The sequence below is a fragment of the Choloepus didactylus genome, chromosome 27, assembly GCF_015220235.1.
Source record: "Choloepus didactylus isolate mChoDid1 chromosome 27, mChoDid1.pri, whole genome shotgun sequence".
NCBI classification, from domain to species: Eukaryota; Metazoa; Chordata; class Mammalia; order Pilosa; family Megalonychidae; genus Choloepus; species Choloepus didactylus.
The window spans coordinates 7,477,363-7,503,505 of record NC_051333.1 but is presented as its reverse complement, the minus strand read 5'-3'; the positions used below and the strand labels follow the sequence as shown (position 1 = coordinate 7,503,505).

Here is a 26,143-nt window from a genome sequence, read left to right as displayed (position 1 = left end):
TGGGGTGGGAACGCCTGGTTGACTTTGCCCAATCACCGCTCGCGTTTCTTTCGATGGACGGGCCGTCTTCCCCATCCTGGTCGACTTGAGGGGGCGGGGCCCGGCACGCCAATCTGGGCGGGCCTTTGAACTTTGATAGGCGTTCACATCACCCAATTGCCAAACGGCACTCCCGGACCGACCGCCTCTATTGCCAATGAGATCTCCTAGTGGGGTCGCGGTGGGCGGGCCATGGCCCCTCCGGTATAAGGCGATCCCCGGGGAGCGCGGAGAAAGGGGGGGGGTCTCGGCGGCCGGAGGAGGAGTAGGTGCGGGCGAAGATGGCGGCAGCGGAGGCCGCGAACTGCATCATGGAGGTGAGCGTCTGGAGCGCCACCGGGGCTGGGGGGAGGCCTGGGGTCGGTGCTTTATGCCTCCGTCGTGAGAAAGGGGCTCCAAGTCGGTGGATTGGGGCTGGAGGCGTCCATCGGCACGGAAAGGGGGGGCGCATGCCCGGGATCCGAGGGCACCGCTTGATGTGGGGGGGGGGCTCCCTAGCTTTCGGGGATTTGCGGCAGCCGGCCGAGCCAAGGGTTTCACCCCTCCTTCCCACGTGGAGGCGGGCCGGGGGCGCTTCCGGCCGTGGGGGCCGGGTGGATAGGGAGGGGGTGTGCCGTGCCCTGTGGCCCCGCGGGCTCCACGTGCGGGACAAAGGCCCCGCCCCCGGCTGGGGGAGGGACGCCCCGGGGGGGCGGGGAGGAGGCTCCGACCCTTCGTCGGAGGCCCCTGGGGCCCCTTCCCCGAAGCCCGGGACCCAAATCGGGGGACAGAACTCACCTGGGTGTCTTTTGGGTGGGGCGGTGTTTCCAGACCCCCCACAACCCCCTCCCAGGTCCGGGGGCATCTGCTGGGGCGTCGGCCCAGGTTTCGTGCCCTCTTGATCGAGGGTGGGGGGGGACGAAGAGTGGGTCCCCCGCCCCACTCGCTTCCTGTGCCTGGACTCGACCCCGCCTGGGGCTTTAGGAGCTGGGGGGGATGGGACATGCACCTGTGACCTCCCTGTGGGTGGGGGTGCGTCTCGGTGGAGGAGATCATTCCCGATAAGGCGCCTCGCACCCCCTTGTGGCCATTTCTGGCTGTGGGAGGGACATCTTTTTCATGGGGCGTGTCCCCAAGCCCACCTCCCCCTTGGTGCCCGGCCGGTTTCGGGAGGAGTCTGTCTGCTGGGAAGGGGATCGGTTGAGGTTATAGGGATATAGTCCCCGAGTTTTGCCCTCCACTGGAGCTCCTTCTCTCCCCGGGGCATTTTTTAGGTGGGAGATGACCTGTCTCTGCTCTTAAGTCCCGTGTGTGGGTCTTGAGCTGGATTCCGGAAGTGATTTCCATAGAGGTTTGGTTCTTGTGTGGCCGTGTGGTGCCACGACAGTGTTTCAAGCCCGCTGGGGCTGTCTGATGGTGGTGGTGGTGGTGGAATCAGTGGTATTGGGAAATGGGCCCCAGTGGGAAATCCCCATACCAGCTGCTCTTCTCACGGGCACGGAGGCGGGAGTGGGGTCCGGGGCCAGTGCGTCGCGGCCTTCTGGAGCCTGCAGGGTTTTCACAACTGGAAGAGACATTGTCTGATGGTGCTCCCGTACCCCCCATCCCTCACTGCGTAGCTTTCCCTGGAGTATGGGGTCAGCTCCTGAGATGCAGGTCCTTGGGAAGCAGCTCCCCCCGGGGCCACTCGGTGCCTCCCCTCCCCCTTGGCCGGCTCCGGGATCTGGGCTGTTTGGGTGGAGGAAATATCTTCCCCAGAGCTTGTCTCAGGACTTGGCCCACACTAAGGTTGGGGGGGGGGGGCAGAGCTTCGGGCCCAGGATGGTTGTCAGAATGGGAGGGATGGGCTCTGACACCCTGGACCCCATCCTGGAGTCCTTTCATTTCTTAAGTGGGTCTAGAATCTGGCCCTGTTCCCTGGGAATCTACTTGCCTGAGTGGAGGGTAAGAATGGGTGGGGGTTGGGGGGCAGTTGCTTCCAGCTGGTTTTGTTTGGGGCTTTCTGTGCCCAAGGCAGGAACTCGGGGCTGGGGTGCTAGCTCTGGCGCCGGTGCCTGTGTGCTACACCTCCTTTCTGGAATCCTCTGGTTTGCAGAGGTGGCTTTCTGCAGCTATTCCTAGCAACCCAGGATGGGGGTGTGTGTGTCAGAAAGTGTCACCTAATCTGGGGGGATTAGATGAGGGGAGTGACAGCTGGCCGTGCCTGTGTGCCCGGCGGTGCCAGGTCCTCTGGCATGGATGGGGGAGGTGTATGGGCAGATGCCCGGCCAGCAAGGGGCAGTGAAGGGGGTGGCCGCCATCTCTCCAGCCACAGCTGGGACAGGAGAACCCCCTTGCTTTCCCCCTACCTCTCCCTCCCCTTTCTTAAAGAGCCCTGCATCTTAACTTGCCACCTCTGCCACCACTCCCCACCAAGGAAAAGGAAAATTGCAAGACCCCCACCCCCACCCCAAGAGCCTGGTGCTCCCCCCACCACTCCCATTAGCTAATCCTTTCTCCCTGTTACTCTCTCCTAGAATTTTGTAGCCACCTTGGCTAATGGGATGAGCCTCCAGCCGCCTCTTGAAGAAGTAAATATCCTTTTGTGAGACCCCTCCCCACCTCCACCTCCATATAAATACATCCTGCCACACACACACTAGACCTTTTCCCGTGGTTCTACCCATGCTCCCTTTTACTTCAAGCCAGTTTGCCCTGTACCCCCCAAACCTTCAGTACACCTCGCTCCAAGTTGGCCCCTGACTGGCCTCCCCCCATACTGTGGCTACTTCCTTAACTCCACTTCCAGCCCCCCTTTGCCCTCCCCTGTGCAGCCCCGCTTCTGCCTTCCCCTCCCCTCCCCAGCTGTGGGCTGAGCTAGAGACGGGGGCAGAGACGGAGAGATGGTAGGCGTGGCTAAGGGGTCCTGGCTGGTGCTGGGGGGGGGTCTTGGAAGAGGAACATGGGGGTGCTAGGGTTCGGGGTTCCTGGGGGAGGCAGGATGGCAGGAGGGGGCTGTAGGGTCGCCGTGGTAAGATTTATCGGGGGGGAGGGAGGGGAGCTCTCTACTCTCCAGGGAGAAATAGGGACCCGGAAGTTGAAGAGGCTGGGGGAGCCCCCAGATTTGACCCATGCTCCCATCCGCCTCCTCGCAGGTCTCCTGTGGCCAAGCAGAAAGCAGCGAGAAGCCCAACGCTGAGGACATGACGTCCAAAGATTACTACTTCGACTCCTACGCGCACTTCGGCATCCACGAGGTGAGTGCGGACAGCTCCTGGGGCGGGTGAACCCAGAGCGGGTTAAGGCTTGGGAGGGGCGAGGCTGCCTTTCCCGCGCATGCGCGCAGTCGACCCCTGGCCCCGGGCCGCCTGTCTGCGCATGTGAGGGCTTCCCTGTCCCGGGCGCCTCCCGCGGCCGTTGCCTTGGACACCGAGGTTAGCCCTGAGCGAGGCCGCGCTCTGGAGGCGAGAGTGGGAACGCGCATGCGTGCCCGAGGCTTCAGCCCAGGTCCGGGCCTGCTGGTCTCTGCCGCCCTCTGGTGACTGTCAGTGGGACTGCGCCGTCAGCTGCTTACGGCCGTTCGCAGAGGAGGTCCCAGAGTGTAGCTGGAGTTGTTTGTTTGTTTGTTTTAATAACTAAGGTCGTTTTAAAGTCAAGGATGGCTGAGGCTTAGGTGGTAGAATCTGGCTAAGATGAGAGTTTAATCCATCCCGTCCAGTTTTACAAATGGGGCAGGTGAGCTGGATGGGAGGGAAACCAGTTACTCCAGGCGGACTGACATGGGCGGGTTGTGCTCCCGCGGAGGGTGTTGGAGGCCAGGCCGCCCCATTTTGCATTCTGGGTCGCGGCTCCCCTCACGGCATCTTGGTGCCCTCTTCCCCTAGGAGATGCTGAAGGATGAGGTGCGCACACTCACGTATCGCAACTCCATGTTCCACAATCGGCATCTCTTCAAGGACAAGGTGGTGCTGGACGTGGGCTCAGGCACGGGGATCCTCTGCATGTTCGCAGCCAAGGCTGGGGCCCGCAAGGTCATCGGGGTGAGTCCCGGGGGGCCTGTTGGGGGTGGTGGTGGACGGTGGGCCTGGGGGGTGGGCAGAGGGGCCCGTCGGGTCACAGGGATCAGAAGGAGGGGCTGGGGGTGTCGAGGGTGGGGCTGGGGGAGGGTCTCACCCTCCCTTCTTCCTGGACCCCAGATCGAGTGTTCCAGCATCTCTGACTATGCGGTGAAGATCGTCAAAGCCAACAAGTTAGACCACGGTGAGCCCGGGAGGAGAGTGGGCCGGTGGGGGCGCAGCGGGTCACTCCCAGCTCCCCTGGGGCCCTCGGCCAGGGGGCGGGGGCCACCGAAGGGCCACACATTCAGCCGTCCCTCCTCCGGGGCCTTCTGGGCTGGCAGCAGGCTGAGAACCCGTGACTGCTGGCAGTGGGAGTGCTGTGCCAGCTCTGAGACTGAGTGTTGAGCTTGTGAGCTTTGCATCTTGGTCTTGTAAGTGTCAGGGCAAGGGGCAGCCTCTGGTTTCCCGAGGGAGTACCAGGGTCATGTGGTTAATCAGTGAGCCGCCTTCCGCCCGCCCCTCAGCTCCCCTTCCTAGAGTTGAAACAAAATTACCATCTAGCGAAGTCTGTACTTAACAAGCAAACGTATACATACATGTCTATAGGTAAACGTACGTGGTTTTTACACAAATAGTGTCTCGCTCAACTTTCTTGCCCTTGATTTTTTTTACAATACACCATTTTTACTCTTTTTTAAGTGTACCATTTAGTGGCATTAGGTATATTCACAATGTTAGAAAACCACCGCCACTGTATATTTATTTCCAGAACTCTTCCATGACCCCAAACCGAAACTCCATACCCATTAAGCAGTCGCTCCCCATTCGCTCCTGCCCGGCCCCTGGTGACCTCTGACCTGCTTTCTGTTGCATGAATACGATGGCTCTAGAGATCCCGCAGCAGTGAAATGGACATATCTGCCCCGATTCCCTTCCCGGCCCCTCCAGGCTGTCACACACATGTGAACCGCGTTCCTTGTTACTCCCGGGTAACATTCCACTGCACGGAGAGCCCGCATATTGTCTGTCCATTCACCTGGCGATGGCCACTTGGTGGGTTTCCTCCGCCCGTGAGCTCCTGCGAGCAGTGCTGCGGTGAACCTCGGTGTGCAAGTGTCCGTCCCCACCCCAGCCTTCGGCTCTTCAGGGGTATGCACACACGAGTGGCACTGCTGGGTCCTTTGGGAATCCTCAATCTAATTTTTGAGGAACCACCAAACTCTTTTCCTGTCTTTTCCTTTTTACACCCGTTCATTGTGTGGAGTCTTAACAAGCTTCCGGATGCAGAGATACATCCTGTTCTTTTGTGATGGCCATTCTGCACATGCCTCGGCTATTTTTTAACCCTGCCGACGGGCATGTGAGCTGCTGCTGCGATTTCCGTTTCCTGCTTAATCACGTCATGCCATGTGTGACCTAGTGTGTCTGTAAGGTACATTCATAAAAGAGTTGTTTGGGTCAAAAATAGGAATTAGTAAGTTGGGTAGATGTTGCCAAATCACCTGTACAGCAGTTCCACAAATTTGCACTCCCACCAGCAAGGCTGAGGGTGCAGGGACCATTGGAAGATGGTAGGTTTGCCAAGCGAAGTCTTGCAGTGTTTTAAGAACAAAAGTGGTTTTCTTTTTTAAAGAGAGCTGTATAATGAACACCCAAGACCCCAGCATTCAGCTTCATGTTGAAACAAATCCCAGCTGCAACCCCAGCTCTCCTGTAAATCCTTCTGTGTGTCTCTGGATCGGGCCTTTTGAGAAGCAACCACACCGTTGTTCATTAACATCTGTCCCAATTAACAAAACCTCGACATCACCCAATAGCCAGTCCACGTAAAATCCCTGCCACTGCCTCGACAGTGTGGGTCTCGGGCCAGAGTGATGGGTGAATCTTAGAGCAGAATCAGCAGGGCCTGGCTTCAGCGCATACGGCTTGTGGAGGGCTCCCCGAGGCTGACGGCCGTCCCGCTCCCACAGTGGTGACCATCATCAAGGGCAAGGTGGAGGAGGTGGAGCTGCCGGTAGAGAAGGTGGACATCGTCATCAGCGAGTGGATGGGCTACTGCCTCTTCTACGAGTCAATGCTCAACACTGTGCTCTACGCCCGTGACAAGTGGCTGGTGAGGGCCGCAGGGCTGTGACAGGCTGTGGAAAGTGGACAGAAACCGGATCACAGTGTCTGGAGGGCAGCAGAGCCGGGAGGAAAATCAGCAGGGCTGAGGGATGCAGAGGGGCTGGGAGGCGGCTGGCCCGGGGGACCTGGGGGAAGGATGGGAAGGAGCCCCGTGGGTCTGGGGAAAGAGCATTCTGGGCTGAGGAAACTGCCAGTGCAGAGGTCCTAGGCAGGAGTGAGGTAGCCAGGTTGGCCAGAGGGGAATGAAGTTCTGGAAGATTGGTGGGTGAGGCTGGAGGGAAGGGTGGGGGGTGGTGCAGATGGCAGCGGCCTAAGCATGATTTCTGCTCCTCCTTGAGGAGATGCGGAGGGTTCTGGAAGGATGGGCTGGGGTGTTCATGGATGCCCCCTGGTGACCGCCTGGGATTGCTGCGCCAGCAGGGAACCCAGGGGAGCTCAGACCCGAGTCCAGCAAGGGGTGGAGAACAGGCCAAAAACGGAGAGGTCCAGGGAGGGGCGCCAAGGCCCCCCGTTCACATCCCCACCCTGCCCCTCCACAGGCACCTGACGGCCTCATCTTCCCGGACAGAGCCACGCTGTACGTGACGGCCATCGAGGACCGGCAGTACAAAGACTACAAGATTCACTGTGAGCCTGGGGGCCGCGGTGGGTGGGCAGGTGGGGGGCACCCGGGCCTGGCAGCGGCTCACCCTCCTCACACCTCCCCAGGGTGGGAGAATGTGTATGGCTTCGACATGTCTTGTATCAAAGATGTGGCCATCAAGGAGCCGCTGGTGGACGTGGTCGACCCCAAGCAGCTGGTCACCAATGCCTGCCTCATCAAGGTGACGGGGTGTGGCTGGGTGTCCCCCCAGGGCTGGAAGCCGAGAGTGGCCGGCACCTGGTCCTCGTGGGGGGCAGTGGGAGGGACTTTCCTGGGTCTTAGCGGCCTGGCCCATTGGAGCCACTGAGTCCCCTAAAGAGCCTGGCCGGCCCCTGCTGTGAGCCGGGGTGGGTCCCTGGGTGGAGTGGGGACCGGGGCTGCTGGGACGCCCTCAGGGAAGTGTGCCCAGCGGGCCACCGAGGCAGGCAGGCAGTGAGTGAGCTCCCGGGTCACTGATGACAACACATGTCAGCCCTGTGGCCACCCAGGGGGTTCCTGACCTCGAGGGGCAGGCAGGTGAACCCCAGAATCAGTCTGTGGGGTGGTGGGGAGTGCGGAGCCGGTGGCAGGAGGGGCTGGCGGGGTGGAGGGGGGTGGTTCAGTGAGTGATGGCGGGGACGGTGCAGGCAGGAGAATCACCTGTCAGGAAGGGGGTTTGGGGGAGTGGGGGTCGGAGCAGGGCAGCCTGGGCAGAGGCTCTTGCAGTGGCAGATGGTGGGGGCCTGGAGCAGGGTGGTGGCAGCAGTGAGGGGCACACAGGAGGGTTCTGGGTAGAATTAGGAAGTAGGATGGGCAGACTTGGGGTTTGGAGGTGGGAGACGGAGGGAACCAGGCCAGATGGAGCCCTGGATTTGGGTTTGGACACTTGTCGGGGGCGGGGGGCAGTGAACGGAGAGCTGCAGCCCGACGCCCGGTGGGCCAGGACCAGCGGGGAAGGGGCCAGCGAGGGTGCAGGCCGGGCGTTCACGGGGCTGCCCGCAGGAGGTGGACATCTACACCGTGAAGGTGGAAGACCTGACCTTCACCTCGCCCTTCTGCCTGCAAGTGAAGCGCAACGACTACGTGCACGCCCTGGTGGCCTACTTCAACATCGAGTTCACCCGCTGCCACAAGAGGACCGGCTTCTCCACCAGTGAGGAGGCCGGGGTCGGGCGTGGGCAGGAACGGGCAGGGAGCTGCGGGGACACCGCGGACCCAGGTCCCGACACCAGCTCTGCCGGGCAGTGACAGCTGCGGGACTCGGGGCCAGTGCCCTGAGCCTGCCGTGCCTCGGTTTCCCTGTGTTCCAGGCCTGCTGGGGATTGAGTGGTTCCTGGGAATGTGGTGGGCTCCCAGGGAGCGGGACAGCGAGGGCGGGGGCCCGAGGTGGGGGGCTCACCCCACGCCGCACCCGCCGCAGGCCCCGAGTCCCCGTACACGCACTGGAAGCAGACCGTGTTCTACATGGAGGACTACCTGACCGTGAAGACGGGCGAGGAGATCTTCGGCACCATCGGCATGCGGCCCAATGCCAAGAACAACGTGAGGCCGCGGGTGGGCCCTGCGTGGGGGTGGGGGTCCTCTGTGCCAAGCCCTGGGGTGCAAACCCCGGCAGGAATGGGGGCTCAGGGGGAGGCTCCTTGGGGGGATTCCCTGAGACCAGATGTGCAGTGTGAGGGAAAGAAAAGGGGGTGGTCTAGCTGCTGCTTTTGTCTTTTGTTCTCCTGTGCCCCTGGCAGGGTACAGCTGCCATGGCTGGGACGGGGGCAGCTGGGGGGAGAGGTAGGTCTGGGGGCAAGGAGGGGGAGCAGGTCTGGAGTTGGCAGTGGAGGGGGGCCTGGGCTCCAAGTCAGGGGATGAGAGCAGGGGAGCTGTTTGGACCCCCAGGGGACACAGACCTGCAGCAGCATCTGGAGACCATTTTGGTTGTCACCACTCAAGAAGGGGTGCTGTAGGGGAGCCCACTCACCATCCTCCAGTGCCCAGGACAGCCCCCCACAGCAGAGCCACCCAGCCCCCAAGACCAGTGATACTTGCAGGAGGAAGTGGGAGAGGCTGTGGTCTTGGGGTGCCCAGGGTGAAGCGTGGAGGTCAGGGGTGACTGCCTGTGGCCTCCCGGGGGGCTGGAGGGGGCTGGGCTTCCAGGAAGGCTGGGAGAGAGGAAGTGGAGAACCCTGGTTGGGATCGTCAGAGTTTACTGCGAAGGGAAGAAAGGGCACATAGAGGAGGAAGTGGGGGCCAGAAAGGTTTTCTTTTTATAAAAGGAGGAAGTGGCAGCTGATGCCAACAATCTCCTGGTAGTGAAAATCCCTGAGCTCTGTCCCCGGGGGGCTTGAGCCAGCTGTAGGGTGTCCATGGGGGCCTGTGGCTTGGGGTGCGGTTGGCTGCCTGCGGGGTCCCGGGGAGCAGGTGGGACCAGCCCAGGCCCCCCCTCCGCAGCCCCTGACGTCTGCCCTCTCCCCGCAGCGCGACCTGGACTTCACCATCGACCTGGACTTCAAGGGCCAGCTCTGCGAGCTGTCCTGCTCCACCGACTACCGGATGCGCTGAGGGCCGGGCCGCCCGCGGGGGGCCGGGGCAGGGGGAGGGGGGCACATCGTGACTGTGTTTTTCATAACTTATGTTTTTATATGGTTGCATTTACGCCAATAAATCCTCAGCTGGGACGTGGCTCGGCCTCCTGGGGGCACGGTGGGCTGGGACTCCCTCCGCAGGGGCTGAAGGGCCTGCAGCCCGCTGGGTCCCGGGCTCCCCACTCCACCTGGGGGGTGCCCTGCACATCCTCTCCCAGAGTCTTTGTCCCCCTGCCCTCAAAGTCTCCCCCCATCCTCCGGGCAGGGCACCTCTCCAGTGCACCGTGGGGGGTGCGGTATGGGTTCCCAGCACAGCTCGGCCTCCGAGCTTCCCAGAAAGGGCACCAGGCTGCCGCCCCCCCCCCCCCCCCCCCCAGCTCACACATTGTTCCTCTCGGGCTGTTTTTTCCTGTCCAGGACCCTCCAGGTCAGGTCAGGGCCTGCCCTCCACTGCCGGGGAAACTGAGCCGTGGAGGTTGGGGGGGTGGAGGCGGGGAATGAAATCCTTTGTGGGGATCTGTCGCTGCTGCCTTGGAACCGGCTTGGGATGGGTGGGGGGCTCATTTGCCTCCCGGTGTTGAGCAAGAAGCCCAGGCCCCAGCCACCCCCAACTCGCCTCCTGGGAGGCCGTGCCCCGCATCTCCACACGTGGGCCCGCACCTGCACTTCCGCACCTCCTGCCCCCATCCACCCTGGTCCCCTGCAGAGACTGGCCACGGCCTAACTTTCCCAGGCTCGGGCTGCACTTCACTGCTTCCTCTTCTGCTGCCCACACCACTTCCGGTTAAGCCCAGGGCCCCCTTGCACCTGTCCCTCTGCCCAGCCTCCCGAGGTCCCCTGCGTGTCCCTCCACCCGCAGCAAGACGGGGTCGTGGTGGGGGTGGGGGTAGGGTGAAGGGCTTCCCCGCCCCCACCCCTTTCCTGGAAACCACCTGTCGGGGTCAGGGGCTCCGCCCCACAACTCTCCGCCTTAAAGGGGTCGCGGCTCCTGAGTCCTCCCTGGGGCATTGCCAGCTGCTGCGAGACCAACACGCGGATGAGAGCTCCGGGGACACCGTGCTGGAGACGGGGATCCAGGCTCGATTTTGGCTCCCTGTCACCCGCCTGCGGAGTGGGGATTGGCCCTGATCAATTCCTCTAAACGTGGGTGCTCCGAGGCCAGGGAAGGGGACAGGGCCGCACTTCAAAAGAGCCCCTTCAAGGGCTGGTGTTCTTGACCCTGAACCTGACCCGGCCTGACGATGACCTCCCACTTCCCTCTGCTGCTGCCGCTGCTGCTGCTCCCTCTCGCCGCCTGCACCCTGCGGGCCCCGGACTCCGCGGGCAGGTGAGAAAGGCAGGTGGCAGCAGGTCGGGGCAGGAAGGACAGCCGTGAGGAGCGTGCGAGCTTTTCTCCGCCTCAGTGTTCCGCATCTGCAGAATGGGTCGGGGATGTGGAGGCACGCCCCGCTGCTCTAGGAGGGGGCCTGAGTGTCTTCCCCTCCATGACCCAATTCTTGAGTGGACTCTGTTTGAACCTGGCCTCCCACACCCCCTCCCCAGGCGCCTGTGTTCCCTGGGCACTTGCCAGGTGCACCGCCTGCCCGAGATCATGTACTGGCTCCACTCCGCCTCCACCAAGGAGCCCTCGGGGAAGGCCGGCCGCGAGCCCCACGACCCCCACGGCTACGGGCGCCGCCGCCGGCGTGAGGCCACAGTCCTGCTTCACCCCCAGGAGCCCGGCCCGCGGCCTGGGGGCTGGCGCAGTGCCCAGCCTGCTGGATGATGTGGGGCACGTCTCTGCGCCTCCCCTAGCCTGTTTGCCCACCTGTGTTTTGGAGTCGTGGTCCCAAGTTTCTTCTCCCCTAACTCCACCCTTGAGACCGGGCTCCCCCTGAGACCGAGCCTCCCACACCTTCCCAGGCAGTGACTGGGCTGGGCCCAGGGTCACAGCGGATCCTGCCTAGCCGAATAAAACCAGAGTTCTATGTTGCAGTCGCTGCTTGTCTGTGCCCACTCGACCTTCCGATCGGGATCTGGTTCTAAATATTCTTCTTCCTCCCTTATCCGTTCTCCTTTTCCGCCCCACGGAAGTCCCTTCGACTGTCTAACTTGAATCCAATCTGCTGTAGCGCCTCCTTCGCGCTAACTCAATCCCTGCAGCAGCACCCTTCAGTGGGTGGCTGTGGTGAGCGGCCCCGACCCCAAAGAATCCCTCCTTTTCTTTCCCGGGATACAGAGAGAGATTTGCTCGGGTGCCACACCCCACGCGCCTAACGTTACGCTGTGCTCAGAGGTGGGCTGTGGGGGCCAAGCTGAGCCTCGTTCCTCGAAGAGAAAGGAGAACAAGAGAGACAAAGAGCCGAGGGGGCGGCCGCGGATCCGGGGTGCGGAGGAGCGAAGCTGCGCAGCTCGGCGGAGGCACGAGTGGAGAATCAGGCCGGAGAGCAGGAGACGGAGGCCGGGAATCGAACCGAGGGCGGGGATTGGACGCTGGGATTCGGTGGGGGCGGGGCTGGAACGCGAGGGCTCGAAGCGGGCGGGGATAGAACCCGGGACTTGGATACCCGGCTGGGCGCACGCGAGGCCGAAATCGGGGTTCCTGGGTGTCGAGTGGGGGGGTGGGGCAGGAGCTGCGGAGGACAGCAGGCCGGGTATTGGGTCCGGCGCCTTAACGCGGGGAGCAGAGGGGTGGTCGGCACGCAGGGCTTGGGCCCGGGATTCTACCGGCGGACCCCTGACTCAGCGTGGTAAGTGCGGGGCCGAGGGGCCCAGGGTCCCGCGGGGGCGGGGGGCCCGCGTCCTGGGTGGGGCGTCGGGGCCTTTCCGTCCCCCGTGCTCGCGGCTCGCCTCCGCTCGCAGCCTCAGCATCCCTGGCTGAGAGGCATGCGCAGTAGGGCTCTTCTCCCCCGCTCCCAATCCCCTCCAGCCCCTGGCGGATGAATTTGCAGACAACCCAGCCCCCGTCGCCGTGCAATGGGAAGCGGAAATGGACTGGACAGGGCCAGCGTCCGGCAGGTGTTCCTTTGATCGAAGGATCAGTGTTTTTTCTCGAGACACCGAGACTCACCCTGGACCGATTTCCCGCTCCGTCCCCGGAATCTTGAGAGTCCTGTATGGGGAAACGGGGGCACCGCTCCTGCACCGGGTTCTCAGCGGAGCAGATCAAAGGGGGTTGACGCGACTTAACCGCCCGCCCCTCTGTGCGTTCACAGGGCCCCCCACTTGACGTTCCCCCAACACTGGAGTCTGCGGCCAGTATCCTCAAAGCCCCTCAGGTGCTAAGGGAAGGGTGAGCTGGGGTCCTAGATTCCTGGGTCTGCGGGAAGAGGGGGCTGGGGTCCTGGACTGCCAGGTCCTGGGGAGAAGGGGTTTGGGGTCAGGACTCCTGGGTCCGAGGGAGGAGGGGGCCGCGGGCCTGGAGAATGACCCTTTGTCCTCTTTCCCCGGGCTCCAGCCTGATATGGCTGAGGCACGCCAGGCCGTGGGCTTCCGGTTCTCGCTGACCTCCGACGGGGCCGAAGCGGATCTCAGTGCCCCAGTGTTGCAGGAGATCTACCTCTCCGGACTGCGCTCTTGGAAACGGCGGCTCTCCCGTTTCTCGGTGAGGAGGGCTGCGGACGGGTTTCCTTCCCGGAATCCAGTTCCCTGTTCCGGGATGCCTGGGGCCCACTTCCGGCATCCCAGTAGGACTTCTGGGAACCTGTCATCCCCTCTGGAAACTTCGGGGTCCACTTCCAGGATCCTTTAAGCCATATCCGGATCCTCTGGGGCTCACTTTGGGGATCCTCAGCCTCACCCCTTCCCCCATAGTGATCTTCTCACCTTTTCCTTCCATTTCCAGGTTCTAGAATGAGGTGCTCTCCCATTCTAGGAACCCCCTGATCCCCATGACCTGGTCGGGATCTCCAGGAGCCCACACCCATGTCCCACAGGGGCCTCCTTTTCCCCTGACCCCGAAGCCCTAGCACCCTCTCCAGTAAGCTGTGTGCCCTCTCCATGGTGCCAAGATGGGGACCTCCAGTTCAGCCCCCAGGCTCCTGGCCCTGGCCTCTGCTCTAGAGCACCCATGCCCAGGGGCCAATCAGAACCCACTGGCCGTGGGACCTTCAACCTGTGTCATTTGTAAAATGGAATCATCTTGCTATCCCCTCACGGGGTGGGGGGGGGGGTGTCAGAGGATTTAAAGAGGTACTCCTTACGAACGCACACAGAAGTGCTCACGGGATGCCAGTCTTTATAACTTCCTTGGGAGTGTACTAAGTTTCAGTACTCTCATCCATTCATTCATTCATTCCACGGTCTGGTAGTACTAGAAGTCCTGCAACTTCCAGGCCCTGCAGTATAAGGGAGATCATTTTGCCTCTTTGACACTCACCTTGTCATCTGACTGCCTGGAGCCGAATAGCTGCCTTCATGGAACTCGCCCTGGGCTCTGTGCTCCTGCCCTACGTACCCACTTCCTTCTGGACTGTGCTCCCCAATGACAGGGCCCAGATCTGTGTGTACCCCACTGGATCTGCAGCACTCAGCTCGGGGCTCAGCACGCCCTGGGTACTTGATAACTATCTGAGAATGGCACAGGGCAGGTGCTCAGAAGAGGGCATAAATGATTGAGTGGGTGCCCTTTCCTCCCTGCAGAATGACTTTGTCACCGGTGTGTACCCCGCCAGCCCCCTCAGCTGGCTCTTCCTCTACAGCACGATACAGCTCGCCTGGTTTCTTCAGCTGGATCCGTCCCTAGGGCTGATGGAGAAGATCAAAGAGTTGCTGCCAGACTGGTGAGGTCCCCCCCCACCTCACCCCAGTAACTCCCCAACCCTCCTCCCAATAAGTTTCTCCATCAGTGTAGGAAACTAACCACTGAAACGCTGGGTCAGATTAACAAAGGCAGAAGCTCAAAAAAAAGGGAGGTGATTTCTTCTCTTCTCTGTGTACATTTTCCATCCTGGTTGCTTCTGGCTAAGAGGGATGGTGACAACCTAGAAAATGTCCAGACGTGGTTATAAAAACTGACAAAATGATTATGAGCTCTGCCACTATCCAGTTCTGTGGCCTTGAGTAAAAAACTTCACCATTCCCAGTGTGGGGTCTTCATCAGTAAAACAGGGGTAATAAAATTGCTTCTTAGAGTGGAATTAAAAGCATACCTGTGGAATATTCAGTCCAGTGCCAGGAACTTACTGTAACTTTAGACTGGTGGTTCTTCAACTTCATTCTTCATTGGAATCACCTGAGGGGCTTGTTAAAACACTCATTGCCAGGCTCCACTCCCAGATATTCTAATTTCCTAGGTCTGGGTGGTGCCCTGGAATTGTTTGCATTTCCAAAAAGTTCCCCGGTGCTGCTGCCGCTGATCCATAGACCACACTTTGAGAAACAACAGCTTTCTCTTATTAAGGACCCACCAAGTTCTGCTGGAAGTGATTTTAGAAGCTTGGGGTCCCCACAATGCTGAGGGGCTTGGGGGGTGGGGGGAGTCACACCTACTTCAAAAATGAGGCAACTGAATTCTCTGAATGACTCCAAATTTGACCAGATCTGCCTCCAACAGCGGAAAGACCAGGGCGGGAGGATATTCGGAACCGCAGGGGCTGGAGGGGAGGGAGGTTGGGAGGCCAGGAGACCCCGGCCCAGCGCCTCCTTCTCTCCACCCAGGGGCGGACAGCACCACGGGCTTCGGGTGGCCCTGGCGGCTGCAGTGTTCGCCTCCTGTCTGTGGGGGGCGCTGATCTTCACACTCCACGTGGCCCTGAAGCTGCTTCTGTCCTACCACGGCTGGCTGCTCGAGCCCCACGGCACCATGTCTTCCCCCACCAAGACCTGGCTGGTATGTGCAGGAAGGAGCCCCCTCTCTCTGGACTTGCGTCCCCTTCTCTCTGGGTCTCTGTCCCATTCCCTCTGTGAGTTCCGGCTCCAGCGAGGGGTTTGATGACCCAGTATGAACCCCTTTTGCCCAGGCCCTGGTCCGTATCTTCTCCGGGCGCTCCCCAATGCTCTTCAGTTACCAGCGCTCCCTGCCGCGCCAGCCGGTGCCCGCCGTGCAGGACACCGTGCGCAAGGTGGGTCTGCGACCCTGGGGAGGGCCAAGAGGGGTGGCCCGGGGCGGCCCGGGGTGACCTGCCCTCTTCTCTGCTCTCCTCCTTCAGTACCTGGAGTCCGTCCGGCCCGTCCTGTCCGACGAGGACTTCGACTGGACGGCGGTCCTAGCGCAAGAATTCCTGAGGCTGCAGGCGTCGCTGCTGCAGTGGTATCTGTGGCTCAAGTCCTGGTGGGCGGCCAATTATGTGAGTCCCACGAGACCCCCCGCCCCTGCCCCACCGCTGGAACTTCCCAGCAGGGAAGGCTGAGGTCCTCAGCTCGCCCTCCTGACGCCGTGCCCAGTTCCCCCATCACACGCCCACAACCCCAGGCCAAGGCAGAGCATGCCCCGCAGTTGCAGCCCCGCCCCAAGTGCGCAAAGATTCTGAGCCCCGCCCCCGATGCGGAGCCCCGCCCCTGCATGGTCCATGGGTCTGAGCTCCGCCCCCTGATGCACCAACATTCGGAGCCTAGCCTCTGACGCACAAACCTTCTGGCCCCGCCCCCTGGTGCGCCAACGTTCTGAGCCCCGCCCACTCAAATGCCAACCTTCTGGCCCCGCCCCCTGATGCCACAACATTCTGAGCCCACCCTCGGATGAGCCAGAGTTCTGCGCAGTCAGTAATCGCAGACGCCCTCCAAGTCTGTCCACATCCAGAGCTCCGCCCGCTAATGCTCCAGCGCTCTGAACCAGAATTCCAGGGCCCGTGCACTTTTCCACCCCTGACTTCCATCACGCTAAGCCCCGCCTCCGGCATAGTTCTCGCTTCCTCCCGTCTGTTCGAGGACACTGTCCCCAAAGGGGCTCATATTCTGAGTTGGGGAGCTAAGTCCTTAATTGTATTCTCAGTTGACCTTCTCAGGAGACTGAGGCACAGAGGCAAGGATTTGCCCAAATCAGGACTTACAGGTCTTACATTCTGGGAAGGCTGTAAATGGCCATCAAACCATGTGTCATGAAGTGGAGGTGACCCCGAAGAGACACATGGGGTGGTATGGGGGGGGTCAGAGGAGACCACAGCTGGATTAGAGGATTGGGGATCCCCGGAGGAGAGGGCCTTCAGGCTGGGCCTTAAAGGCTGGAGAGGAGTTGGACCTGTCAGGTTGGTAAGAAGGCGTTCTAGGACAAGGGCAGAGTGGGTAAAGGAGAGGAGGCAGGAAGGTTGTCCAGATTGGGCTGAGGACAAGGAGCCCGCACTCCACTGGAGCCAGAACAAAGGGCTGGGAGGGTGGCAGCGGGGAGAGGCCCCAAAGCCAGGCTGAGGGCCCTGGGCTTTCTCTTGGGGGCACTTGGGAGCCATGGGCAGGAGGGCTGTGAGCAGGGGAGGGGCAGGTCAGCTCCTGGCTGTGTTGGGGACCGATGAGGGGACAGGCTGGAGGCTGGGGCGACGGACCAAGGGGAGGGAACAAGGCTCAAACAGGCCCGAGGGGACCAGGCAGAGACACCGAGGAAGCGCTCTTACCTAGGTATCAGAGGAGCTGTCTCCACCATAAATGTCCAGAAATATGTCCGGCTCAGGAGAGCCCCCAACTCCTGCTGAGGAAGGTGGTGAGCAGAGTAGGGCTGCTGGGGACCCCCAAGATCCCAGCCCTCTGTGTGAAGCCCTGCTCCCAGCGCACCTGGGCCTGCAAACGGGTGGCTCTCCTGCGGCTTGTGGGAAGTCCTTGCTCCCGCCTTGGTCTAAATGCATCCCCTCCTTCCGATCCAGGGCAGACTGGAAACTCCTCTTCCAGGGGGCAGGCCTGGCTCATCAGGCCTGGGGTGGCGGGTGCCCCTAATCCTAGCCCCCTCCACCCTCCCCTGCAAGAGGCACTTTGGGCAGAGTCTTTTCTGAGTATTGATCTACCTCTATTTGTGCGCAGAGAAATATACATGGTACTATTGTGTGTTTTTTTAATTTCAAATGGGATTATTTTGCATCTTAGTGGCCATTCCATGTGGATACATATGGATGGAACTTGTTCTTTTTTTTACAGTTCTACGTTTTTTAAAATTATTTTATTCTTTTTAACAGCTGTATAGTATTTCTCTGTGCGAGCATAGCACAGTTTGGCCAAAGGCTCCCCTGCGGATGGATTTCTAGGTTATTGCTAGTTACTGATCCCGGTCATTGGTATCTGCCCTCCCTGTTTCCCAGGGGAGAGTCAGAGGAGCTTGTCCCCCCCCATTCCCGCCTCCCACTCCAGGGCCACCCCAGGGCCCCAGCTGTGCCTCCCCCTCCCCACCTCCAGGTCAGTGACTGGTGGGAAGAATTTGTGTACCTGCGCTCCCGGAACTCGCTGATGGTGAACAGCAACTACTACATGATGGTGAGGAGCGGGCAAGCGGAGGGGCTGGCTGGGGTCTCTAGTCAGCCCCCCAAATCTGGGGTTGGGGGTCCAGGTAGAATGTGGGGTGTATGGTCTGGGACTCACCCTGCTGCCCTCTGCTGGAGTCAGGGCCTGGGTTTGGGGTCAGTTCCCCATCAGGGGCAGGCCTGACCCCTGGGTGTTTTGGGGCCCCCTCCGCCGGCCCCCCAGGACTTCCTGTACGTCACGCCCACACCGCTGCAGGCTGCCCGAGCCGGCAACGCTGTGCACGCGCTCCTGCTGTACCGCCACCACCTGAACCGCCAGGAGATCCCACCTGTAAGAGGGGGGGCCCGCCGTAGGCTGGGGGGTGGAGGCCGTTGCCCCCAGTCCCGGGAGGCAACTCACGAGCCCGCCACTTCCCACAGACTTTGCTGATGGGGACGCGCCCCTTGTGCTCCGCTCAGTATGAGAAGATATTCAACACCACCCGCATTCCGGGGGTGCAGAAAGGTGAGGCACCCCCTGTTCCCCGGGCCCCCGTCCCCACAGATAGGGACGAAACAATGTAGCCACCGAGAGTGCGGACCCTAGACGCAGGCTGCCCATCCCTCCTTAGCTGTGTGACTTTGGGCAAACTATTATGCTTCCTGAGCCTCAGTTTCCCCATCCCTGAAATGGGATCATAGCGGTACTGGGGTGGTGATAGCTGAGGGCTTAGAACGACGACCCACATGTTGGTACTCTTATCCCCCCCACTGCTGCCCATGCTGTCCCCAGACCACATCCGCCACCTCCAGGACAGCCGACACGTGGCCGTCTTCCACCGGGGCCGATTCTTCCGAGTGGGGACCCACGGGCAAAGCAGCCTGCTTCCCCCACGGGCCCTGGAGCAGCAGTTCCAGCGCATCCTGGAGGACCCCTCACCCGCCTGTCCCCAGGAGGAGCACCTGGCCGCCTTGACCGCTGCTCCCAGGTGAGGGTCAGAGGTCAGGGCCACCCAGAGGCCCAGCTGGTCTCTGGAGGCGGCAGAAGAGCAGCTTTGGGGCCAAGACGGGGGGACAGGGCAGGGTCGAGGGTCAGGCTGGGCTCAGGCACGTCCCCCGACAGGCCCATGTGGGCCCAGGTCCGGAAGTCCCTGCAGAGCCGGGCGGCAGATGCCCTGGAGGCCGTCGAAGGGGCGGCCTTCTTCGTGTCGCTGGACTCTGAGCCCGGGGGGCTCACCAAGGACGACCCCGCGGCACCACTGGATGCCTACGCCCATGCCCTGCTGGCTGGCCGGGGCCATGACCGGTGAGTCGGCCCCGGGGACTTGGACCCCAAAACCCGGGACCCCCAGAACCTGATATCCAGACCCACGGCCCCAGACACAAGACAACCAAACCCGGGACCCCTGACCTGGGGGGTCTCCAGATCTACGGACCTCCCAGAACTGAGGACCCCAGACCCTGTGACTCAAAACTTGGAGACCCCAGACCCATAAACTCCCAGAACCAGAGACCCGGGACCCCAAACCTAGGTCCTCAAACTCAGACTTTTAGACCCACTGTAGCCTCAGACTTTAATGCAGACACCTCCAGGCCCAAGACCCCCATACTTAGAGGATCTCCAATAACTTGACTTCATAGTTTCCCACCGGGCACTGCTGTCATTTCTAGGGTCTCCAGGAGAATCCCCTAATGTCCCAACACCCCACAAACCCAACATCTTCCCCCCAAACTTTCCTCACCACATTCCCAAGAAATCCCCAAACTCATGGAATCCTAGACACGTCTCAGAGACCCTCTGAAACCACTCTCTAGAGAAACTCCCAACCCTCCTGGGGATCCCTGCACGAGAACCCCAGCCTTGACTCCCAGCTCTCCTTACCCCGAGATACCCTCTCAGGTCCCACAGAGGGCACCCTGAGGTCCTCCTGCCAGGGCCCCATCCCCCCGCTCTCTGGTGACCCCTTTGAACTCTCCCCCCCACAGCTGGTTTGACAAATCCTTCACTTTAATCGTGTTCTCCAACGGGAAGTTGGGCCTCAGCGTGGAGCACTCGTGGGCCGACTGCCCCGTCTCAGGACACATGTGGGAGGTAGGGGCAGCATTTCCAAAGATCGTCCTGTCCAGGGTCTTGGGATCAGTGTTAAAATCGAGGCTCAGAGAGAGGCAGACATCAGCCCAGTGTCACCCAGCCAGGTCGGGGTCTGGGATTCCAACCTGCCTTCGACGAAAGGGAAAATCTGGGCTCAGAGAAGGGAAGTGATGTGTCTGGAGTCACACAGCCATGACCGAGCGGAGATATGAACTCAGAATGCTCTGACGCTGGAGTTGAAAGCCTTTCAACAACGTCACCGAGTCAGAACTGTCTTCCAGCTCTGGTTTGCTGTGTGACCTTGAGCAAGTTGCTCACCTCCTCTGAGCCTTCCATTTCCCTTTAGGCAGATGAGAGCGGTTTTTCTTTTATCTTTAAGTTTCCTGCCAGTCCTAAGGATCCTAGACTCTCTTCTTTCTCCACTTTAGCTAGCCCTTAAACTGGGGCGGTGGGGGTTGGGGGTGGTGGTTTCTGCTCCCTCTGAGTCCCCCCCACTCTTCCTTGGTCTTAGATGCAGTTCCCTGACCTGGGGTGGGGACCAGATGAGCGTGAAGAGAAAAGTGGTCACTTCCAGATCTTGAGAACAGCCCTATGCGAGCATTGGCCCTTCTGTGCCTGATTCTCATTTGCAAAATGGAGTGTTTCTCCTTTTAATAATATTTATAAATGCAAGTCTCAATTCAGTTTAACCTCAGATCTTTCAAACCACTTTGTACCAATATATCATCTCTGTACATTGACTTTAAGTGAAGAGGGGTAACATAGAGAAAGATCAAAAGAAATACAAACTGTAAGGCACAAATGAGGTGCCCAATATATTTCCATTATCAAAATGGGAATATTAATCCTGTCTTCCTCGGGTTGTTGTGAGAATTAAATGGAAATGTGAGAGGGCTGGTGGGTAGTAGGTGCTCGATGGGGCGGATTTAAAATATTTAAAAAGCCAGCAGGGCGTGGGCATCGGTCGGTCAGAAGGGGTACAGGCTCCAGGCCCAGGACCACGGACAGTCCCCGGGGCAGCTGGGTGGTGGACCTCTTTCTACCAGTCAGAAGTTCAAGGTTCTGCTGCTGCAGCTGGGTAAACAGGCACCAGTTGCATTTTAGTCCTGCTCCCGATGAACGTGTCTTCTGCGAATATCAGGGGTTTCTGTTTCTCAGGGAACACTCCACTCTGCACCCCCCAGAAGGGACTTATGAAAAGAGGACCCTGATTAGATGGCCCTTGGTCCAGAAGAAGGAAGGGCCTCTGACAGCCTCTGTCTGTCCACAGTTCACTCTGGCTACAGAATGCTTTCAGTTGGGCTACTCAGCAGACGGCCATTGCAAGGGACACCCTGACCCCACACTGCCCCAGCCCCAGCGGCTGCACTGGGACCTTCCAGACAAGGTGAGGCCGAGTTTTGGGGCCTCTCTTCCAAAGTCCTAGCCTTGACTCCAATCTCAACCTCAAAATTAACCTGCATCCCTAACCCCAACCCAACCGATCCCCAACCTCAGATTCCACCCCATTCCCAATCCAACCTCATCCCCAAGTCTAATACTGGCCACATGGCCAATTCCAGCTTCAGTCCCAACCTCAACCTCCAACTCAACTCCAATCCCATCCCAACTCCAATCCAACTCCCTTCACCACTCCAAACCTATCTCCATTCCCAGTCTTATCCACAACACCATCACCATACCTAAACTCAATCCCATTTCCAGTCCTAATCCCATCCCCAGTGCCACCTCAATCCCAGCTCAGTCCCCATACCCAATCCCCATTCCCAACCCAGCCCCAATCCCATTGTAATCATCATTACCATCCCTGTCCTGTCTTTCACCCGTCCTTCATTTCCACCTCCTTCTCTGTCTCCGTTTCCATATTCCACCCCAATCCTAACTCCATTCCCATCCCCACTTCCAATTCCATTCCCACTCTAGCCCTACCCCATCCTTAACCCTGGCCATTCCTCCCCGCCCTCTCTGCCAGATCCATCTGTCCATCTCTCTAGCCCTGAGGGGAGCCACGACCTTGTCTGGAGACATCGACTGCCACGTCTTCCCCTTCTCCCACTTTGGCAAGAGCTTCATCAAACGCTGCCACCTCTCTCCAGACAGCTTCATCCAGATGGCCCTGCAGTTGGCCCACTACCGGGTCAGTGGGGTTCCCCAACCCAGCCCCCTCTCAGGACCTCAGACCCCCAGGCCTCCAAGACCTGCCTCTTGAGCCCCCTCAGCAGAAGTCAATGACTCTCCTCTCGGTGGTTGCCATCGTGGGTCGCCATCTTGATTTCCGTGTCCCAACCTGGCGGGAGAGGGCTGGAGCCCCGGACAGAGGTGGTTCAAGCCTGTGAGGACTTCCTGAGCCCAGCTGACAGGCTTCTCTCCTCCTCGTCCCCCAGGACAGGGGTCAATTCTGCCTGACTTACGAGTCGGTCATGACTCGCTTGTTCCTGGAAGGCCGGACGGAGACGGTGCGGTCTTGCACGAGGGAAGCCTGCAACTTTGTGAGAGCCATGGAGGATGAGAAGCAGACAGTGGGTGTCGGCTTCACTGGAGGCCTGCTCATTTGCATGCACTCAACCATTTGCAAACATTTGTGGAGCACCTACTGGGTGCCACGCCCCATCCAAGGCAGGAGGGGTACAGAGATGGACCTCACGGAGCAACCTGTGTGATGGGGGAGGCAGAGATCATTCAGCACGATGTGATGTGTGCTTTCATGGCCGTAACAGGCACTGGTGGAGCACGGCAGAGGGAGGACTACAGAGGGGGCCTTTTCCACAGTGCAGCTCTGATTGCCTCTGTGTGTTCTCCTTGTGGCCCATGATTCCCTTTGTCCCATTCCTCAGGGTCCCTGGAACCTCTGAGTTCAGGACCCCGCCCCCCAGGCACCTCACTCGCCCTCCCTGCTCCCTACCTCTGAGGTGTTGTGGTGCAATGCAAGGAGTTTGGGCTCTGAAATCAGACAGATCTGGGAACCTTCTGGTTCTGCCTTGCTGTGTGGGAAACCTGTTCATCCCCTGTAAAGTGGGGCTGATATCCCTGGGTGGCGCCGTGACCGGTGACCCTCCTGTGGCCCCAGGACCCGCAGTGCCTCGCCCTGCTGCGCGTGGCGGTGGACAAGCACCAGTCTCTGCTGAAGGCTGCCATGACCGGGCAGGGCGTGGACCGCCACCTCTTCGCGCTCTACATCGTGTCCCGCTTCCTCCGCCTGCAGGCGCCCTTCCTGGCCCAGGTGGGGACGCTGGGAAAGGGTTGTGGAAGTGGGGAGTCGCTGGAGAAGGAAAGGACTTGAGGGGTGGGGGGCAAGAGAAGGGAAAGAGAACCCAGAAGAGAGCGGAGAAGCAAGGGGGCGGGCCCATGGCGGGGGCGGGGTCACGGTGGGGCGGGGTCACGGTGGGGGCCGGGGCCGTGGCGCGCAGCGGGGCCGGGCGGGGAGCGCAGAGGTGCGCATCTGCAGTCTTTGCGAGCCGCCTGCCCTCTGCCCCCCAGGTTCACTCGGAGCAGTGGCAGATGGCCACCAGCCAGATCCCCGTTCAGCAGCCGCACCTGTTTGACGTCCACAGTTACCCCGACTACGTTGCCTCGGGCGGAGGATTCGGGCCTGTGGGTGGAGCCGCAGCCGGAAGGGGGCGGGGCTCAGGGGCTGGACTCCGGGGTCCTGCGAGAGGAGGGGGTGGAGGGAGGCTATTTTGTGCCCCTCACCCTTTCCCATTCCAGGCCGATGACCACGGCTATGGTGTTTCTTACATCTTCATGGGGGACGACATGATCACCTTCCACATCTCCAGCAAGAAATCAAGCACCAAAACGGTGAGGCGAACGCGAACAGCTCCTCCTCTGGGAGTCCCGACCACCAGCCCCTAGCCCTATTGCTTGTTGCTCGGCCCCCAGAAGCCCGTCTCCCAGCTTCCCCTGGACAGGACGCATCTCCCCTTGCAGGACTCCCATCGGCTGGGGCAGCGCATCGAGGACGCACTGTTGGACGTGGCCTCCCTGTTCCAGACGGGGCAGGGCCCCAGATGCAGGCGCCCACGGTTAGGGGAAGACCCGGGTCACAGATGTGGCTCCCTCTCCAGTCAGATTGGGAGCTTCAGGGCTCCCACGCTGTCCACCAGTGTCTGATCTCTTCCTTCAGGGAGCTGGTCTCCCTCGGGAACCAGGGTGAGGATCTCCACCGCTGAGCTGGTGCAGGACAGGGGCAGCCTGCTGGGAAACCCTACTCGGGGACAATAAACGTGTGAGCCGGGTGTGTGTTGTCTGGTATCGTCTCAGGCTGGGTGGGGGTGGGAGGAATGAGGATTGGGATGGAGGAGAAGTTACCATGGATTCCCAGTTGCAACCATAACCTCACCCACCCATTCCCACCCACTGCCTGGCCAGTTGACTCCATTCCCAACTCCAGTAACACCAAACTGAACCAGCCAAGGCCAATTCCAATCAAACAACCTCAGAAACTCTCCATAGCTCCACTCTTGATATCCCAACACCAACCACCAAACCTAATGACCCAGACTGACCACCCCAACTGACAGCCCCCAAATGAATCCACCCAGATTCTTATCACTCAGCCCAAACCCCACCCGCTGAAGCTCCACTGCAGTGAAGGATTCAGTTCCCAATACTAGGATATGCATGACCCAGTTCCACCACCCTGGTCACGGCCGTGGTTCCAACGACCAACAGTTCTGTGACACCAATCCCCGTCCCCAATGTTCCGAACAACTCAGCCACAATTAGAACTATACAACCAGCCTCCCCCTTCACCTCCACCATAACAAAAACTTTAACTTGACCCATAGTTATGATGGTAACCACCACCCTCCCAGACTGAACCCCTGGTATACTCCCATTATCCTATCACTAGCACCATAACCGCCACCAGCCTCAAAAGAGTCCTAACACAAACCCCATCTCAATACAAAACCCCAATCATCCGACAAGCCCTGAAGAGATTTCCAATACTCAAGACTCCAATCCCCCTTACTTCCATCAAGTCAAGCATAATAACACCAACTCCATCTCAAAATCAAAATCCTCAGCTCCTCAACCTCCCCCAGCCACTGAGGAACCCGTGGGTGCACCATCTAGAAGGCAGGTCCTCCGGCTCCGGGCGAGCCTTTGGATGAATGCGCCCAACTGGCACCTTGATGATGGAGCCGGATCCACCCAGCCAAGCTGCTGCTGGATTTCTGACTCTCAGAAGTTGTGTGAGATAATAAATGTCTATTGTTTTAAGCTCCTAGATTTGGGGGTCATTTTTTTTACATAACAGTAGAGAACTAATACAAACCCTGCATACCTCAGTCTAAATCCAGATCAAAAAGTCTTCACAGACTGGGGCAAGAGAGTCTCCTTGTTGGCTTGTGGCCATGTTGGAAAAGCCTACCTGGCCAGGTGTGGTGAGTTGAAGATTGAGGCTTTCGGAGTTGAGCAAGAAAAAGATTTGGCCGCTAGATGGCAGCAACGCCCAGGCTATTTTCTTGGGGTGCCGTTTTGACAGGTTTGCTGTGAGAGGGAAAGACCCCTTGAAGCAGGAGCCCTCCCAGAGGTTGGGGTGTACGGGAGCCACCAGAAGGGGAAGCAGAGGGAGAGAAAACTGGAGAAGGGGGAAAGTCGAAGGGGCATGTGTGTGTGTGTGTGTGTGTGTGTGTGTGTGTGTGCGCGCGCGCGCACACGCGCGTGCGTGTGCGTGCTTACACAGCTATAGACAATGTCACGGAGCCAGCAAGAAGGGGACATCTGGACAGAAAGCCCCAAGGGGCTTTATAACTGCAGTTTTATCTTATCTCTGGCTAGCAGATGTTGGGTGGAGTTCCACAGGGTAGGCAAAGCCGTTCAGCTCCAGAGAGAGCTACACATTGCTTAGTTGGAGTGTTTTTTGTTTTTTTATTCAGATGTGTAAGAATTGAAGTTTGGCACCAACAGCCTATTCTGACAGATCCAGGCTGCCCTGAAGAAACAACACCCAGAGCCAATGCACAGAGACCGTCTTGGGCTCATTTATACACCACAAGGAACTCTAAGGGGCCTCTCGGAGCAGAGGGCAGCCTCCAGGAGACCACCAGCAGACACCCAGGGCCCCCAGTCATCCGACCACAAAGAAACGAATTCCGCCAATAATAAGAAGGAGGGTGGGAGTGGCTGTTTCCCCGCTTGAGCCTCGGCTGAGACCACAGCCCCAACTGCCAGCTCAGTGCAGCCCGAGCTAAGCTGGGAACAGATTTCTGACCTTGGGAAACTGCATAATTAATGTGTGTGTTTCATAAGCCACTAAGTTTATGGTAATTTGTTACGCAGCAAGAGAAAAGTAACACAATGTCCCTCTTCATCTCCCTCCGAACGTCACCCCC

General features: G+C 59.8%; 3 protein-coding genes across 6 annotated transcripts; all 3 read left to right on the top strand.

Annotated features, from left to right (window-relative positions):
• Window positions 1–220: 220 nt before the first annotated feature.
• PRMT1 (protein arginine methyltransferase 1) lies at window positions 221–9,426 on the top strand. 4 transcript variants are annotated; one of them, XM_037820020.1, is made up of 11 exons: window positions 292–356; window positions 2,535–2,588; window positions 3,153–3,254; window positions 3,882–4,037; window positions 4,194–4,257; window positions 6,026–6,168; window positions 6,722–6,809; window positions 6,891–7,006; window positions 7,807–7,957; window positions 8,225–8,346; window positions 9,271–9,426. In XM_037820020.1, the coding sequence occupies exons 1-11, from the start codon at window positions 321–323 to the stop codon at window positions 9,352–9,354; spliced, it is 1,116 nt and encodes a 371-aa protein (XP_037675948.1). In that variant the 5' UTR covers window positions 292–320; the 3' UTR covers window positions 9,355–9,426. The 4 variants fall into 4 exon arrangements, with proteins under 4 accessions (XP_037675949.1, XP_037675948.1, XP_037675947.1 ...); XM_037820019.1 differs by lacking the exon at window positions 292–356 and adding an exon at window positions 1,846–1,962; XM_037820021.1 differs by lacking the exon at window positions 2,535–2,588 and having other exon boundaries at window positions 221–356.
• A 769-nt stretch (window positions 9,427–10,195) lies between these two features.
• On the top strand, window positions 10,196–11,351 carry LOC119521501 (ADM5-like). The gene is made up of 2 exons (XM_037819840.1): window positions 10,196–10,704; window positions 10,920–11,351. Exons 1-2 carry the CDS (start codon window positions 10,619–10,621, stop codon window positions 11,140–11,142), a joined length of 309 nt encoding a protein of 102 aa, XP_037675768.1. The 5' UTR covers window positions 10,196–10,618; the 3' UTR covers window positions 11,143–11,351.
• Window positions 11,352–11,970: 619 nt separating this feature from the next.
• Window positions 11,971–24,040, top strand: CPT1C (carnitine palmitoyltransferase 1C). The gene is given in 19 exon segments (XM_037819839.1): window positions 11,971–12,648; window positions 12,814–12,960; window positions 13,998–14,137; window positions 15,015–15,186; window positions 15,317–15,418; window positions 15,506–15,643; window positions 17,670–17,747; window positions 17,958–18,096; window positions 18,099–18,239; window positions 18,507–18,702; window positions 18,837–19,019; window positions 19,700–19,805; window positions 21,076–21,192; window positions 21,778–21,942; window positions 22,190–22,324; window positions 22,873–23,025; window positions 23,283–23,396; window positions 23,511–23,603; window positions 23,733–24,040. Coding segments are annotated over 18 exon segments (2,496 nt in total). The 5' UTR covers window positions 11,971–12,648; window positions 12,814–12,819; the 3' UTR covers window positions 23,916–24,040.
• The last annotated feature ends 2,103 nt before the right edge of the window (window positions 24,041–26,143 follow it).